Source organism: Artemia franciscana, chromosome 4 (assembly GCF_032884065.1).
Source record: "Artemia franciscana chromosome 4, ASM3288406v1, whole genome shotgun sequence".
Taxonomy (NCBI): Eukaryota; Metazoa; Arthropoda; class Branchiopoda; order Anostraca; family Artemiidae; genus Artemia; species Artemia franciscana.
In genome coordinates, this window is record NC_088866.1 from 338,237 (window position 1) to 356,574 (window position 18,338).

Sequence of the window (18,338 nt, forward strand, 5' to 3'; positions counted from 1 at the left end):
TTCTTGCACTTGGGATTGCAGTAGAGAAATGGTATCAGATGTGCCTCTTAAACTTTAAAAGCCCTCTCATTGCTAAAGAAATTCGAGTTTATCCTTTGCTCCTTTCTAAGTGATTACGTTAGAAAGTCGGCCTACGGCAAAAAAGTCAACTTTTGAACTAAGACAGATAGATTTTTTTTTTCGACGGCAGTCGATAGCTTTTGATGAGCTGATCAATGTATATGCCATCCATTTTTTTGTACAAAAATTCCTTCATGAGATATACCAGTTTGAAAGTTTAAAGGGGTTGACAACTTCAGTAGTAAGGTAAACACTGAAACCAAAAATAGGCCGATACCAATTGTGAGACATATAGGGGAGTTGCAAGCAACAGTCGGCTGCTAGCTCATAATCATTCTCGGCAATGAGGGGTTCGCAACTCTTACTAGTTGGTGTACCTATTTTTTGTTTCCGATGTATTTGATGGTAAGACCAATTTGGTTCCAGTGGTAAGACATGTAGGGGACTTGTAAGTAATAATCGGCTGTAAGGCTACAATCATCTTTAGCAATGAGGAGTTTGCAACTTTTGGGAGTTGGTGTACCTAGTATGTATTTTAGCATCCTTACAGATTAACAACTTCAGCGTTTAGTCGCAGCGAGGAAACAAAACCAAAGTATTGCTCTCGCAACACTTTACTCGGCGAAGCCGAGCAAAGGTTGCCGCAACACCTCACGTTGCCCATGCAACGTAGATCTAGTTCTATAATGATAACAGAAAAACTATTTAGAATTGGTTTTAAGTAAAGTACAGATGCCATGCGCGTAGCCTTGATTATTCATTTTAATTTCTGCCCCATTAGGTATCATTTATTCATTGATAGTGATTTCTGTTCCTTTTAACTTTGAATTAATATACGACTTCATTTCTGCACATATTAGGTTTTATTACGGATCTTACTTTTGTTTGAAAAACTTAGAAAAAAAAATTTTTAACTAATTTTCGTTCGTTTTTAAATTGAAATAGTTTAATCATTAATTAACATAAAAATTAATTTTCACTTAAGAATCAAAATGTTGGATTTCAATTCATTTTGAAAGAATTTTGGTATATTTTTAGTTTTTTTTTCTTATTGAATGTTTGTTTTATTTTATTTCTATTCGTTTTAGGATTCTATTTTTCATCTATAGCAGAACTTGTTATCTTTACATTTGATGTGATTATTCACTTCGATTTCTGTTCAATTCAGATTTCAATTATTCTTTGATTACATTTTTCTATTTGTTTTAAGTTTGAATTATTATAAAAATTTATTGATGCTCGTCTTAGGTTTTATAGAGCTCTACTTTTCATAAAAATCATATTTTTTAGAAAACATTTTTTAATTGTTAAGCAAACAGACTTTTTTATAATTATAATTCTAATTGAGGGGAAGGGGGAAAACCCAAACTAGAAGAGTTTCATAAAAGAGCGAATTTCCCTATAAATTATAACAGTTATTTTCTTTTTTATAACTAAATTAGATTAGAATTATAGATTACTATGATACAATAACTGTCTAATAAAATATAATAATACAATAGAATATAATAGCTATATTAATATATTAATTAATTTCTTATTAATAAATTAATCAATATATTAAACAACTATATTACAGAATAATAGCAATAATAACATTTTGTTATAATAACTAAAAACTATTAGACTGGCATTGAGGTTTATAAGAAAACGAAAAATACAAAAAAGGAAAAATAATAATTAAAAAACCAGGAACGGTGGTGATTTTCATTTCCGTTGGTTGAAAATAAAATCTAGCGTCACGAACTTAGAACGTACTAGGACTAGAATTATATTCTTCTTGTTTTTTGTCTGACTCTGTTAGCTTGACCGACTGACATCAAAGCTTAAAAATTTGAAAAAAAAACTAAGAAAAAAAAATGACTTGGATACAATTTCAAGCAACGGAGTTTCATAAAAGACAACATTTCTTTTCATAAAATGCCATAATGACTTTTTTTCTGTTGGACAGTGCAGATTAAAGCAATCAAACCTAAAAAAAATAATCTTAAAAAAGGATTAGTTTTTTACCTCTTTGAATAAGGACTATACCACGCAGGCTTACCCAGGGCGAGTTGGGCGTCTACCGTTTGACTTGCAATAACACCTGGCACGTCCTGTCGTCCAGAGCTTGAACCGGGAGTTGCAGAACTAAAATAACAGAATCTTAGAATAGGGGAGGTTAAAGATAAATACTAGAAAGATTTGTTTTTAAGAAAACAGATTTTCTTTTCTTTTCTTTCTTTCTTAAGAAAACGAATTTTGTCTTTCACAGCATTTTCAAGAAAAACTTTTTCGTTTATGAAAATAAACCAAATAAATCACACATTGCCATAAAAACCTTCGGCATTTTTACTATTATTTTAGAATACTGAATTTGCTAAACTAATGTTATTAGAGGTTTTGAGATATTTAAAATAATATACTCAAATTTGCTGAGTTCGTGGCCGGTGAAAGATTATTGAAACGGTGAAAGACTAAATTAGTCTTTTATTTTCTGCTTGGTACTTGTTTTCTGCTCCTAATTGAATTTGTTTCGTCAATTTTGAATTTTCAGTAAAGCAACCTCACTTGAAACCTCGCTAGATGTCAGGAGTTCAAAATACTTTTTTTTTCTTTTCGTTTTTTACAGAGGCTTTATACCAGGATGCAGCGATAAAAATTTGGCAAATTTAAATCAAGAACGGATTTTTTAACTATATTTCTGTCACAAACTTCACCGTTAATTCAAATTTACACATTATGATAAAATTTATACATATGACATGATGTCAACATTTCCCTGAAACGAAAAGAATTACAACTTTTTGTCCACATTGTCTCAAAGCTATATAAAAAAGTCCACAGAAAAAAGAAAAAAATCACACAAAAATAGTACCGAAGCAGCTTGAAAATTGTACCTGTAGCAAGCTAAGGAATTCGAGCTTTTCATAAGCCGATCTAACCATTCGGTTAGAATGGTTAGTAAAATTTTTTAATTTTTTAATTTTTTAATTTTCTAATTTTAAATTTTTTAATTTTTTAATTTTTATTTTTTTAATTAATTTTTTTTTATTTTTAATTTTCTAATTTTTGATTTTTTAATTTTAATTTTTTAATTTTTAATTTTTTAATTTTTAATTATTAAGTTAAAGTAAAGTATAAGTATGAAGTAGTTGACAGTGTAGTCGTTTACAATTTGATTTTGACCAAAAGTGGGACTATAATGAGATCCAGGCATATACACTGGTGGATGCCTCACCCCAATATATTTACTGGTGCCCCCTTATCTTGTAAAGTTTCTTTTTTTTTTACTCTTTCTTAGAACAAATTTGTCAATTCGATCAATTATTGGAATCTTTGTTATCCGATTTTTCCGCTGAAATTTTTCTTCTGTTGTATTTTTTCCTTCTTATTTTTACTCTAACCATGGTAGTTAGTAATCTACCCATTACTCTACACAAAAATAGTACCAAAGCAGCTTGAAAATTGTACCTGTAGTTCCCTGTGCCAGGTGAATCCTAATGTAGGAACAAGTTTTTGATTTGAGGAAAGCGTTTATATAAATGGAAATAATGTCATTTCTTTTTTTCGATTAATAGTTTCTGAGACAACACTGACTACCTTTCTCTTTAGTTACCCTTTTACCGTTACACAGAAAGGGTATTCTTCTTTTAGTTCTAGTGTTTATTTTAAGGTTTGGTTCTTGTATATTGTCCTGTGAACTTTTACCTGTATTTTTCTTTCTTTTTTTTATTCTGCACTGAAAACGGTCGAGGGGAGGTCTAAGTAATTTGCGCAGTTTTTGCAAAAGCTGCAAATTTGCAAAATATTTGCAAAGTTTCCTTTTATTTTTCACTGTCTGTTTTACCCTTGTTTTCTCTTCTTTACAATTTTTTTCTTCGTTTCTTTTTTCTGGTCAGCTATCCACGACTCCTTGGGCAAAGAGGAGTCACAAGCACACAAGAAAAGGAAAAAATATTAGTTGGTCTCCAAATGTTTTATTTTTCAAACGGCTAGAAATGTACATCAGTAAATTCCTGGCTTAAGGAGACCCTAATCCAAGAAAAAGTGATATAAGCTGGGGGAAGAGTCCACGAAAATGGGCGAAACTTATATCTGTAAGTCTAAGGCCCAAAGGAACCCCATCTGCCCCCTCACAAATAAAAATAGAACTAAAACTGGGCTAAAAACTGCATTGCAAAAACTTTATGATACATAACAGATTTAGAAAGACATGGTCTCAAAAAATACTTTAAAAAAGCGTAAAAAAATATGTTTATATTCATTTTTGTTACTTTTTACGAGTCAAAAAACATTTGGAGGAAGGGAATCAAACACCCTAAGCCCCCCCCCCCACCTGGAAACGGCCTTGAATTAGACGCAGTAAAAGGGTTAAAAATATCAACTATATTTTTCTTTCAATTTTTCTCCAATTAAACTATACTTATGTTTTCTTATTACAAACAAAGAAAAGAATATTCAAAATCCATTCCATATTCAAAAATTCATACTTATTCAAAATACTTAACGTTTTTTGAACTATCACTGCCAAAACAGGGTAAATTAACAAATCATTACGTAAAATGTTTAGGAAGACAATAAGCGAATATACTTACATTGGTAGAGGTTGGTTAGGATCATAAAGTGTCCTTTCATTGGACTGCATCCGTGTGCTGTTAGTTGCAGTTGTTATTTCCCCACTGCTCGAGGGTTTCGTTTTGGGTAAAACTATAATTCCTCTAGTTGGATCGGTTTGAGGGTCTTGCTTCTTTTTCCTATAAAAAGACAAGACCGTCACATAATTTAACCAGAAAGTTGTATCTATTCTAGAGGACATGGGCGTATCCAGGATTTTTTGGCAGGGTATTTTTTCGAGGGGTAGGGGGACTTTAAATTCGCACCTTAATTTGTTTCTATGTATGAAAGATCTAAAGCCAAACTTGCAAGCAACGACAAAAATAAAGTAGGAAAAATAAACCTCAAGATGAAGAAACAAACGGGACTACACCCAGTAGAAGAAAAAGACAAACTAAAACGATGCTGATACTTCGCATGGATAAAACAAGGCGTCTTCAACGCCAAACGTAGACGAAGAACAAAGATAAAATCTAAAATAATCTATAAAACTTAAAATTAAATAAATCGAAAAACTAAATATATACAATTAATGCTACTGCGATTGAGCACCACAGAAGAATTTGTATACACAATTGCGAATTACTTCAATGAGAAGTCGCTTTAATGTTCTCATTGAAGTAACTTGCAATTGTGTGTATAAACAACTAGATTGTTAACCAACAACAAAAATCTGGAAATAACTAGGGAAAGGGCTAAAAAACGTGCAAATCTTCAGTCTATTTCTAATATCTAAAAAATACGTTTCGTATCAAAAGTCTGTAAAAATTGGGGATGTCTACCAGCAAGGTCTAGAACAAAAAGAGCAGGATATTATCAAAAATCGAACTTATCTATTAAAATCCATAGATATAATAATGACCATTGTACGTCAGCGTTTGCTTTTAAAGGGGATCAAGAGGACTCCTCATCCATGAAAAAGGGCAATTCCTCGAAACTGAGTCAAATTTCTCGAAGTACAAGAAGACTTTTGACTTTGAAAAGACTTGAACTTGAAAAGCAAAAGAATTCTGGCACGCAGAGAGGTAATTGTGAACTTTACTACAGAGTTTAGATGGGCATTTTAATTTGTGTCAGGGTAAGGAATAACATCACTACAACGAGGGGGTACTTATTCACCTATCATTAAATAGCTTGATAACTTCCAAATTTTGTCAACTTCACTAAGAAGTTGATAAATCCTACATTGAGCTATTAAAAATAGAGACCGTGCTGTGGCTTTCCATCAGCTGGTCGCTGCACCGGCATGCACCCCCCCCCCCCCTAGCATAAGTTCCTAGCTACGCCAATGATGAGAGTAGTTTTCTTATTTGCTTTGTTGCCTTGTGCATTTATGATATACCAACAATTGAATGTATATTATCAAGATGTGGGTTTTTCTGGCACTTGGTATTAACCAAGTGTATAGCAATAGCAAATTCTGTCGGTCTGTCTGTTTGTCGGTCTGTCTGTTTGTCGGTTCTGGTTTTGCTACTTTAGGCACTTCCAGGTAAGCTAGGACGATGAAATTTGTCAGGCGTATCAGGGACCGGACCAGATTAAATTAAAATAGTCTTTTTCCCGATTTGATCATCTGGGGGGGGGGAGAGTGGAGGGCAAGTTAATTTGGAGAAAATAAAAAAAATGAAGTATTTTTAACTTACGAACGGTTGATCAGATCTCAATGAAATTTGATGTCTGGAAGGATATCGTGTCTCAGGGCTCTTATTTTAAATCCCAAGGGATCTGGTGACATTGGGGGGAGTTGGGAGGGGGAAACCTAAAATCTTGGAAAACACTTAGAGTGGAGGGATCGGGATGAAATTTGGTGGGAAAAATAAGCACAAATCCTATATACATGATTGTCATAACCGGAACGGATCCACTCTCTTTGGGGTAGTTAGGGGGAGGGTTAATTCTGAAAAATCAGAAAAAATGAGGCATTTTTAACTTACGAATGGGTGATCGGATCTCAATGAAATTTGATATTCAGAAGGATATTGTGTCTCAAAGCTCTTATTTCAAATCCTGACCGGATCTGGTGACATTGGGGGAGTTTTTTTGGGGAGGGGACCTAAGATCATGGAAATCGCTTAGAGTGGAGGGATAGGGATGAAAATTGGTGGGAAAAATAAATAGAAGTCTTAGATACATGATTGACATAATTGGAACGGATGGAAGGGAAGTAATTACATTTACAAATTCAGTTGCAAAAAAAGTTCAGTTGCACTTTAGTTGCAAAAAAAAATAACAAGAATAGGTGAAAAAAAACAACATTCCAGACTAATTACATTTAAGACTTAAGTTGCAAAAAAAATCAGTTGTACTTCAGTTGCAAAAATTCCAAGAATACATGAAAGAAAAACAATATTCCAAACTAATTACATTTACGACTTTAGTTGCAAAAAAAGGTCAGATGCACTTCAGTTGCAAAAAAACCCCAAAAATACATGAAAGAAAAACAATATTCCAAACTAATTACATTTACGACTTCAGTTGCAAAAAAAGTTCAGTTGCACTTAAGTCGCAAAAAAATTCCAAGAATAGATGAAAAAAAAAACAATATTCCAGACTAATTCAATTTACGACTTCAGTTGCAAAAAAAAAGTTCAGGTATTGCAAAAAATTCCAAATATACATGAAAGAAAAACAATATTTCAGACTTAATTGCATTTACGACTTCAGTTTGCGGCTATTTTCAAAGGATATTTTTTCGATCAATACTTTTGCTTTTGGTGATTTTTCATGCAATCATACAGAATATTAATGCAAAAAAGCAACTTTAAAACGAACATTGGTAATCTTTTTAACAATTTTTTTACCTCGTGGAAGCAAAACTTGGAAGGGAACTTCCACAAAACGTGGAAGGTATGGCCATAGTTACTATGGCCTATGGCCATAGTTAATAGTTATATAGTTTAGTCGCTATTTTATATTACACCCATTTTTGCATATTTTTTATTCCGTTTTAATTTCAAATGGAAGGGAAGTAAAGTCTAAGAAATTATTCAATGTGAAAGACCCTTGAATTAACAGGCTCTCAGCGATAGTTTTAGGTCAGTCTCTAGTTTTAGGTCATATCTTAATGGCTGCTCGTTCCATTATCGCGGAGGGAAACCTCGAATTAAACATCAATTTATGGTTATCGGTCGCTTTTGTGACTGGTAACTATCAAAATGTGGATTATTTTTAATGGTGGGGATGAGAAGGTGGGTTGCACGAATTTATTCTTTGAATTTCACCTTTTCTTCTTTTGTTTATGTATTATTTTCAGTATGCACGCTATAATATGTTAACCCAGGCAAGACAGACTATATGATAAAAATTGATATTCACACTGGAAGGAGGGGATAAGGACCCCCGTAACAACAACATTTGTACAGTTCCCCTCACGGTTTAAGACGGCCTGGCTAGATTTTTATACAATAATCCAACAATTTTCCGTCGTTTTGACTTATACCTCCTCAAGGTATATTTGGGTAAAATATATAAAAGGGAGGCATGAGGCTATTTTATCAAAGATATCAAAACAATAATCCAATCAAAGTCAGGTAAGGCCCCAACCTGCGTTGAGATGCAGCTTAAATACACAGCCTATAATTTTGGGTTGCCTTTTTTGGCTTTTTTAGGAATTTTGGATGATATTTCTTAGGGACGGATCTTTTCCTTTGATGGGATGGTGCTTTCAGAGTTCAAGTAATTTTAAATCATAGTATATTTTTTCTTAATTTTCGAGTAAAGTTAAAATATGAAATATTAAAACTGAAAAAGAGTCATGCCATTCAGATCCTTATGGTGCTTTCACACTATAACCGTAGAGCCTACGAAGATGGCTGTTGCCAGGTTGGCTAACCAGTCCCCCCTCCATGAATTTTTAGCCGACTCGTACAAAAGTAACAAAAATACATGTAAACAGGTTTTGCACACAGATACCTTGATAATCACTACTCTTCCGCCCCCCTTTTCTTTGCACCCTCCGAACAGAATCCTGGATATGACAGTATGTGTCATGCTAGCATAATCTAAGACTTTATATTATTTAACCTTACTGAGCCATTTTTGTCCATACCGTAGGCAGTGTCCTGTCAGTGGCACTTTCCTGGTAGTGGCACTGTCCTGGCAGTGGCACTCTCCGTACCATAGACAGTGCCAAGTAGACTCGAGCTCTACTTGGAATTTTGTGTTAACTTAATTAATGGTATGTTATGGAAAAGTCGATATTATTATTACTATTAATTTATTATTCGTCAAAACGGAAAAGACGGAATATATAAAAGAAAAAGAAAGAAAAGCACAAAAATTTAAATGCATTTCCACTACAAATATTATAAAATAACACTAGTCATATGGTAGCAACAAAATATAATATCTAAAAAAATAGTTAATATTAGAAATAAATTAATAAACCTCCCAAGAAAGCCAGAGCATGAATCTCAGTCACCATTCCATATTTCTAATTTTTGAATAGGTCCGCTTTGATGATTGCGGTGAGTTTATGGGATAATTACAATGATTTTATCAATTTTACGGTAGCTTTGTACTTACTGGCCTTGTTTTATTATTTTCCGTAAGCATTCACTCTTCAGTGTTTTGTGCTTCCTCTTGGCAAATTTGACAATCTTACTGCTTTTTATCTGTTTTTATATATGCCCCGATAAAACATTACCCTTGGTTTACACTGCTGCGTTTTCACACTTAACGTGACGTAACTTTACAACTGAGCAGCCTACCGAACAGCAGTGTTGCAGATTTAATCTCTATATTTAATAAAATATTTTAAAAAATAAAATAAAACGATTCAGAGGCCGTCACGTCAAATCGCAGCGAATTTCTTTATAAAGAAAGCTTATTTCCCCTAAAATGAGCAAATAAGGAAAACAAAAGCTACTTTAGGTTTGCATACGAATTTATTAGAATATATATTATTCTAGAATATTCTCAGAATACATATTATTCTGTTCAGACCCTAGACGGTTGGCCGAAAAGGACAATCTTCGGCAATCTGCAATCTTTCATGCGATAACAAATCCTAGCCATCTCAACCTTTCATTTCAACCTAGGGCTTTAATTATAGCCCTAGAAAGTGGGATTGAACCACATTTTTCGTACAGCCTAACAGTTTGAAATACGGTCAGTCTGCCGGGTACCCAGAACAATGCGGAGGCAAATTCTCTGGAAAACATGCAGCAAACCGAAAACGAAACGAAAATTCACTTCAATTAATAAAGCAGAGATCTGGCGGTCATCGGGGGAGTAATGAAAGTGATAACTCATTGTGCAGCATAGTCAACTTTGTTATAACATCTGGGGCATAAAGTTTATGAACTAGGCTACTATTACGTTTCTTCAACCTTCCCTCATTCTTTGAAAGATCAAAAATGTTTAAGAAGTGCAACATTTCGTTGCAGTAAAAAAAAAAATACTAATCTGGGTAAAAACCCTTTTGCACAAGGGTGGGCTAGTCCCCCTGCATTGTTGTTCAAAAAAGGCCCCTCCTTCCCTTTTAACTCTGTCTGTGTGCAGGTACTGTCTAGCATTATGCTAATTTCAATAAAATACTGGTAGGGAGTACAAAAATAATGCATCTATTAGTAAGTTCATTTAGAAATACCTGTCCCTTGTTAGTGCTTGCAGAACTAAGGTTTCTACGGGTTGTGTGCATGTGTTCTGAGTTAAAAATTTAACAAATTATGGCAATGCTAAAACAATTATTATATACATTACTTCAATTTGACTGACCTTATTTTCATTTCAAAGTAAGGTCTAATTTTTTTTCTGGTTACAAATATATGTACTTGTCGTGGTAATTCATAACGTGTTATGCTAAATGGTGTAAATTCTGAAATAAATCCAAAAATGTAGATAATACAAAATATCAATCGAAATTATAAAATAATTTCACTATAATAATTCAAATATAAATAAATAATGGAAATAAAAAATATTAAAAATTGGGGGTTTTGACTGCTATTGGGTTTCCCTAAGAGAAAAGATTAAGCAAAAATTTAAAATATCTGAAATAAACTGATTGAATTTGCTTGATATAATTCTTCCTCGTAGTACCAAGGATAGTGAAAATGACATCTGATTGTTTGAGTTCGTTAAGTGAAAATTTACACAACCATATATATTTTAGTAAATTAAAAAAAAATAGGAATTTAATTTATAATTAAAATTACGTCCATATGTAGTTACGCAGTTTCGAGTGTCATCCAGCGTTTAATTTTATAAAGGATCCGTTGGTGAACAAATAGCAAAATTAAGCTAAAAATTATGGCACAATACACTTTAAGAAGGTGAAACTTTTCTTTGAAGGTTTAGTTGACTTTGGGAATCGACAGATTGTTAATATTTGAATTCTTTTCGGATAATAAGGGTCGTCAAATTTTACTAATTAATTTTATTTATTTATTTTCACGGTTCAAAGTGACAACACTGACGGAAATATGAAACAACCCTGAAAACTTTATAATTTTAAACAACAGAAAGAAAATTTGGTATTTATCTATTAGCCGGTACACACTCAAAAATTTGGATCAACAAAGTCCGGCAATAACCGGTTTATTGCTGTTTGTATACGGAGACAACTAGCTTCGGCTCAGTGGAAAACTTCATCGTAGCTATATTTTTAATAAATATTTAGATGATAATTTTGGTTGGGTTAGGGTAGGTTACCATTTTGTATGCAGCCCGTTATACTTAATCTCCCCTCCTAAAGTCCAAATATACAGCCCAAATGAAATATATCCAAATCTGTCTCCCAAGCGTCTCAGTTGTTTCAGCCCTGTACATGTAAATCCAAACTCTCGAGTGTGTACTAACAGATATGTACCGAAGATTTTCAGAAAATCGCAGTTTTCCGACATGAATAGACTTAAGAGGGATCCATTGGGCGAATGCTTTTATTTTGTTTTCATTAGTATTTAAACGGGGTAAAGATAAGACAGGTCGATGATTGAATCAGAGAAAGTAGATACAGACATCCCAAAGACACGCCTTTTATGCTTATCACGAATAGGGACAAATCTGGAATAGCCACTTTGAATTTTAAACATACAGATTCATCTTTTTCCTTTCTTTCTATTTCTATACCAAGAAAAAAGGATCAAATTTTACCAAGAATTTATGAAACGCAGTGTCTACTCATGAATATCAACAAATATCGTATTCAAATTAAATTCAGGGATTGTTTCCTATCTATAATTAATGCAGTGTGAATTTCAGTACCGTATAAAATCAGAAGAATAATGATAATTACCAACAGTTGTTAGTTTCAAATCAGTTAAGCAACATCAACAAAAAACACAATGGCCTCTGTCAAAGTAAGTAGAAAATATGGATGTCTTTTGAGATTTTTTTCGGGATGGAGAACCTTTACAATATTTAATAAAATAAATTTTAATTAAATTATTTAAAATAAATGATTTATTCCAGAAAAAAGTTATTAAAAATTCGGTTCTAAAATTCAATGTCAAAGTTGGTTCTAAAAGTCAAAGTCACACATATGTAGCGTTTTGCATCAGGGGGGGGTGCAAAATAAATCGTGCTTTCCCAAGTTAGAAGCATCAATGATGGTGGTGGGGCAAAAAAACTAGATTATAACAAAGTTATCTTTTTGGGTGTCCTCATATCATGAATTTGCACCTCTAGCCTGCTCAAGGCTAGACCTGCTCAACCTGCTCAAGTCGTTGCTCAAGACGCATATTCATCAAAAGTTTAAAAAATCGTTTTTTGAATAAGTCAATCAATAAATCCTTATAGTTAAAAATCATTTTTCTTTTGATTCATTTAGTAAGGCACAAAAACATGTTTTTAAGCGTTCCTATAATATATTAATTAATGGCGAAATGCCTCAAAATGGGCGAACCAATGAAAATATTGCGAGCCCCGGCCCTTCCTATTTATCGAATCTCTTTGATTCGTCTGAAACATTTTAAACATTAACCTAACAACATTAATTCTAGGGTTTTAAATCAAACACATCGAGTTTAAACATAGATATTTATTAAGGTGTGGTAATAAAGATATATTTAATATATCTAGCATATAGCATGGGGCGGTACAAAAAAATGGGGTGAACGCATTTTACCGAGAGTTTTTATAAACAAATTAGCGTAATGTCTGTTTCAAACATGATGCATAAAACCACTGCACGAGTCGATAAAAGTGTTACATTTACCGATCGAGATTTCTATATATATGCTCGAAGCCACCTTATCTTTTGCCAGGAAGCATATTCTGAATTTAAAATATTATAGATCTATTTGTAATCAAACGTAGACCTTTCCAATTATTACAAATTTTGATTCTCTATTTTGACAAGGGCTTACAACAATTCAAAAACCATAAAAAAGAAAACCAAAATTTTCAAGCTTAGTACATATCGTAGTTAGAAATCAAATTTAGCTTCAATAATCAAACATCTTTAAAAAGACAATAGTATGAAAAGACGTTAAATTGCGTAGAGCGAAAGAATGGTAATAGCAAAAAATATTTGTATATATTTTAAAAGGGGATTACAACAATTCATAAACCATAAAAAAAACTTTTTGAACGCAAATTGTAATAATTACAAATGACGATTCTCTATTTTGAAAAGGTATTACAACAATTCAAAAACCTTAAAAAAGAAAACCGAAAGTTTGAAGCTTAGTATATAGCGTTGTTAGAAATGGGACTAGCTTTAATTTAAAATATCTGTGAATTCAGTATGAAAAGACATTAAATTCCGTAAAGAGCGGGTAATTGCAAAAATATTTGTATATATTTCAACAAGATATCACAAAAATTAAAAAAAAACTTAAAGTTTGAAGCTTACTAGGTATCGTTGTTAGAAATCGGACTTCATTAATGCTCAAATACCTTTGAAAATACAGTTTGAAAAGGCATTAAACTGCGTAAAAAGCAAAAAACTGGTAATTGCAAAATCATTTGTATATATTTTAACAAGGGATTACTAAAATTTAAAAATCTTAATAAAGAAAACCAGAAGTTTGAAGCTTAGTAGATATCGTTGTTGGATTGGACTTTCTTTAATAATCAAATATCTTTGAAAAGCACAGTATGAAAAGGCATTCAATTGCTTAAAAAGCAGAGAACTTAAAAAAGATAAGTAAAGTCTGAAGCTTAGTAGATATCTTTGTTAGAAATCGGACTTGTTAAAAATCGCGGCTTCGCCGCCAGGCCCCGGGACACGGCAGGCTTCAATATATGGATTCTCATTGTCGCTTGTCTTCTTACCGCAGACTATTTGAGACAATTTGCTGTCTTTTAATACTAAAGTATTTTCAAAGATATTTGATTATTAAAGCAAGTCCGATTTCTAACAATGATATCTACTAAACTTCTAACTTTTAGTTTCCTTTTTTAAGGTTTTTTTAATTGTTGTAATCCCTTGTTAAAATTATACAAATATTTTTGCAATTGATAGCCACCCCCCCCGCACTCGTCACTTTTTTCATGGCAGATTTTTTTGCACTTGCCAGTTTTTTTGCTCTTTACGCAAAAAAAAAGAGAGAAAGAACGGCTTATTACACACCTTTCGTAGCTTATGGCTAATTTACAGTTGCAAAAACATTAAGTATTACAACGTTAAATGTTTAAACATGGCGCAAAAATGGCATAAATGAATTACAATATCGGTTTGTTCGTGCACGTGCAGGTGTCAATTTGAGTTTTTGTCTGGCTTTTCTGTTCGGTGGGGCATCTGCGGGGAGAATCATGGTGGGTGGGGTTTGAAATGCTTTTCCAAATCTCATAGTGAGATTGCTCAATCTTTGCTCAAGGCACTGGATTTCAAGCTTATAGAGGGCTTCTTGGTAGGGAATATCACACACAATAATCCTACCTGTCCTTTTCTGCACTGACTTTAGGTCGTGTATTATGTGAGCAGCATGTAGTACCAAAGGGCCCAACACAGGACATGGTCGCCCTCTACAATACCATCAATTATAATAGGTATAAAACCGTTTCCAGAGCCACAAATCTCAGAGCATTGACCATAAAATACTCCAGGTATATTCACAAAAAGTCTGGATTGACTAAGCCGACCTGGGATCGCATCCATCTTGATACCTAAAGATGGTACGGCTCGTGAGTGTAGAACGTCATCTGAGGTAATCATTTAACGAATAGCTTGCTTCTCTTTACATGAAAATCTTAAATTTCTGCGAATAAGTGTGACGTCATTGCAATGCTGATGTATATAAAAACAACGTCACTCACATAAATTTTTTTCCCAAACTTAAGGCTCTTGACGAATTTTTTCAAACTTCTAACCTATCTAAATCGTTTTTTAGGCTAGAATATATCAAGATGCCAATTTTCCCGAAACAATATGGAGCCGAAACAGTTCGCCAGTAACAGCCTTTGCATGTGGTTTTTTCTTAGCATGTTTTACAAAATTTGGTAAATTAAAAAAAAAAAATAGCTCACAAGAAGTGAACAAACTATCAGATATAAAACCGTATCACTTTCTTGATGTAGCCATCATAACGTATCTTGACCCTCGAAATATCGAACATTTAACAAATGTATATAATATTATATCTTAATTTTTGATTTTATGACATATTTTTTACGTTTTTTATTCCTTTACCTTTCTCCATATATTTTTTTCTGGTAAAAAGCTTCCAAAATTGATAACTATATAGTTGTTCAAATAATATGGACTATGCTTAACACCAGAAATAGACTCGGGATCTATTTCAGGGATTAATTTCGCAAAAAAGGATATATTATATGAAAAATATACATAAAACTTTGTGGAAGATCCTGAAGATCTAAGATTTTCATCCTCATATGGGGTATAAAAAAGGCTATATGACAAAGGATTAGGGAACTCCATGGGAGGGAGTAAAGCATTTATGATTAATGTAAGGTTGAAAAGGAGTGTGTTTAGCTGTGTAAGCCTCGGAAAGCTTAGACCTACGATGGGTTGTCAGCAAAAATAGCAGCAGTTTTTATTCGCTTTTCTTACAATAATGTTTTATTCCAGGCTATAGCTTTTGCCCTTGCTGTTCTCGCAATGGCTCCACAAACCTCTGGCGTCTTTTTGGCAGTTAAAAAAGTTGGTAATTTCCACCACCCGTTGCACCACCACCACCCTGCAATAAGCGCCCCTTTGGCACCCGTACCAATGATGCCTGTTCCAATGGCTCCAATGCCTGTTGCTCCAGTTGCTTTTGCGCACCCAGTTGCTCCAATCCCGGTCGTTCGACACATGCCAGCAGCGACTGGAGGAGTTTCAAAATTTGGATTTGGAGTTATTGGTTGAGTAATCAAATGCTTAAATTATTATTGTATTAATGAAATTTAATTAAAAAAGTCTATTTTTTCAAGAAATCTTTTCGTTTGTGGCTTGCTGGTCTAGCGGTATGATTCTCGCTAAGGGTGCGAGAGGTTTTATGTTTGAATCCCGGACCACCCCATCATGTGGTATGTTCTTTGATTCTTAGAGCGAGTCAAAAGTACATCAAAGAGCATTTTAAATCGAGTGCAGAGCCAAGCGAACATGATTTAATAAAGCAAGTCCAAAACAGTTTTATTTTCCTTCCCTTTTCCATGGCTGAAGAGACATCGAAAATTTCAATAAATTTCGATCGACGAAGCTAAGAAACTTCGTACGTAAGAAGATTGTGGACCGAAAGACCTTAAGATTTAAACTTAATGATTTAATGCCTGCAACCAATTCGTAAGACTTACTCTTAGAGTTCATAAAAAGTGTAAGTCACAGCATCCCTATACATTTTAAGAAGTTTGGGGAGGGCTCATTCCATTATATATCCCCATATCTAGTTCCGCTTTTAAGTGATGAAACCAATCAGTGGGTACCCAAACGTACTTTCAAAATCATTTGTGCCTCAGTAACACCAAATGGCATAAGATCAACATGATGACTGCCGCAGCAAAGAGCGAACCACAGCCCATAGTAACTAAAAGTTAAAAAACCCATTTTGAAATGTACATTGCCAAGTGACAAACCTTGAGGCGGAGCAGAACCCTCTAGCTTCTTCCCCGTTGCCCTACCGGATCGTGAATGGTGGTAGAAACTTGGATTGCGACGAATTGAAGGATTGCCGACGGATTTTTGATCCTGCATTTTTTGTACGCGATCTAGAGACTAAAGTTTGGAAGCACAGGTGAGGAGGAAACAACCCCAGAAAGTCACAGAACCTTAACGAAATTTACACCATCAGATTCAGCGTATCAGAGAATCCTACTGTAGAAGTTTCAAGATCCTATCTACCATTTAAAAAAAACAAGTTTTTTTAAGTGAAAGTAAGGAGCGACATTAAAACTTAAAACGATCAGAAGTTACTCCGTATATGAAAGGGGCTTTTCCTCTTCAACGCCCCGCTCTTTACGCTAAAGTTTTTCACCGTTTTAAAATGTAGAGTTAAGAGAAAGAGTCAAACTTTAGCGTAAAGAGCGGGGCGCTGAGGAGGAAAAGCCCCTTTCATATACGGAGTAATTTCTGTTCGTTTTAAGTTTTAATGTCGCTCCTTACTTTCATTTAAAAAACTTGTTTTTTTTTTGTTTAATTTCTGGACGTTTTTGAATTAATGCATGGTTTGATCTTGGCTCTCCGCATACAAATAATTAAAACGAAATTTGCATATTAATTTTTGGGGGCTAAATGGCTTTTTCATAGTTTTAATCGGAAGATTTTGAGAAAAAAGGAGCGAGGGAGGAGGCCTAGTTGCCTTCCAATTTTTTGATTACTTAAAAAGGCAACTATAACTTGTAATTTTTACGAACGTTTTCCTAAGTAAAAAATATACGTAACTTACGAATTAAATTACGTAGCGAACTTCAATATTCGTATGTTTTTATTGCGTATATGAGGGGGCTCACACCTCGTCGATACCTCGCTCTTGACATTAAAGCATAAATTTTGTCCCAATTCCTTAAGAATGACCCCTGAATCACAAAGGCCGCAGAATAAATAGTTGAAATTACTAAAAATACTTCAGCGTAAAGAGCGAGGTATTACGAGAAGGTAAACCCCTCATATGCGTAATAATTTCTGTTCGTTTTAAGTTTTAATGCTGCTTCTCACTTTTAGTAGAAAAAAACTTTTCATATTTATTTTTTCATTGTTTTTTTTTTAATGCTAGAAAATCCTGCGCCCCCCACCCATTGAAAATATCTTCCCTTATGAGAACTTCCTCAATGGAAAAATCCTCCCCGGTAACCCCCCCCCTCAAATATCCCTCCCCCAAACCAAAAAAATCCCCCTGAAAACGTCTGTACATTTCCTAGTAACCATTACTATATGTACACACAGGTCAAAGTTTGTAACTTGCAGCCCCTCACACGGGGACTGCGGGGGAGTAAGTCGTATTCAAAGGCACAGTTATTGGGTTTTTCGACTATGGTGAATAAAATGGCTATCTCAGAATTTTCATCCGGTGACTTTGGGGGAAAATGAGCGTGGGAGGGGGCCTAGGTGTCCTCCAACTTTTTGTTCACTTAAAAAGGGCACTATAACTTTTCATTTCCGTTAGAATGAGCCCTTTCGCGATATTATAGGACCACTGAGTCGATACGATCACCCCTGGGGAAAAAACAAATAAACACGCATCCGTGATTTGTCCACTGGCAGAAAATGCGAAATTCCACATTTTTGTAGATTGGGGCTTGAAACTTCTACAACAAGGTTCTCTGATACGCTGAATCTGATGGTGTGATGGTTAAGATCG

The 18,338-nt window shown here is 33.9% G+C and overlaps 1 protein-coding gene and 1 long non-coding RNA gene across 3 annotated transcripts in view; one reads left to right on the top strand and one right to left on the bottom strand.

Moving 5' to 3' along the window:
* The window catches only part of LOC136025818 (telomerase-binding protein EST1A-like), a 254,787-nt gene that overhangs the window by 178,091 nt on the left and 58,358 nt on the right, over positions 1-18,338 (bottom strand). For both annotated transcript variants that reach the window (XM_065701809.1, XM_065701808.1), the window contains exons 7-8: positions 4,638-4,796; positions 2,071-2,190 (exon numbers count right to left, since the gene is read on the bottom strand). In XM_065701809.1, the coding sequence (XP_065557881.1) occupies positions 2,071-2,190; positions 4,638-4,796 (279 nt within the window). The remainder of the gene's footprint in view (positions 1-2,070; positions 2,191-4,637; positions 4,797-18,338) is intronic.
* On the top strand, positions 11,824-15,978 carry LOC136025815 (uncharacterized). Its single transcript, XR_010617151.1, has 2 exons — positions 11,824-11,957; positions 15,632-15,978. It is a non-coding gene; the product is annotated as an uncharacterized LOC136025815 (long non-coding RNA).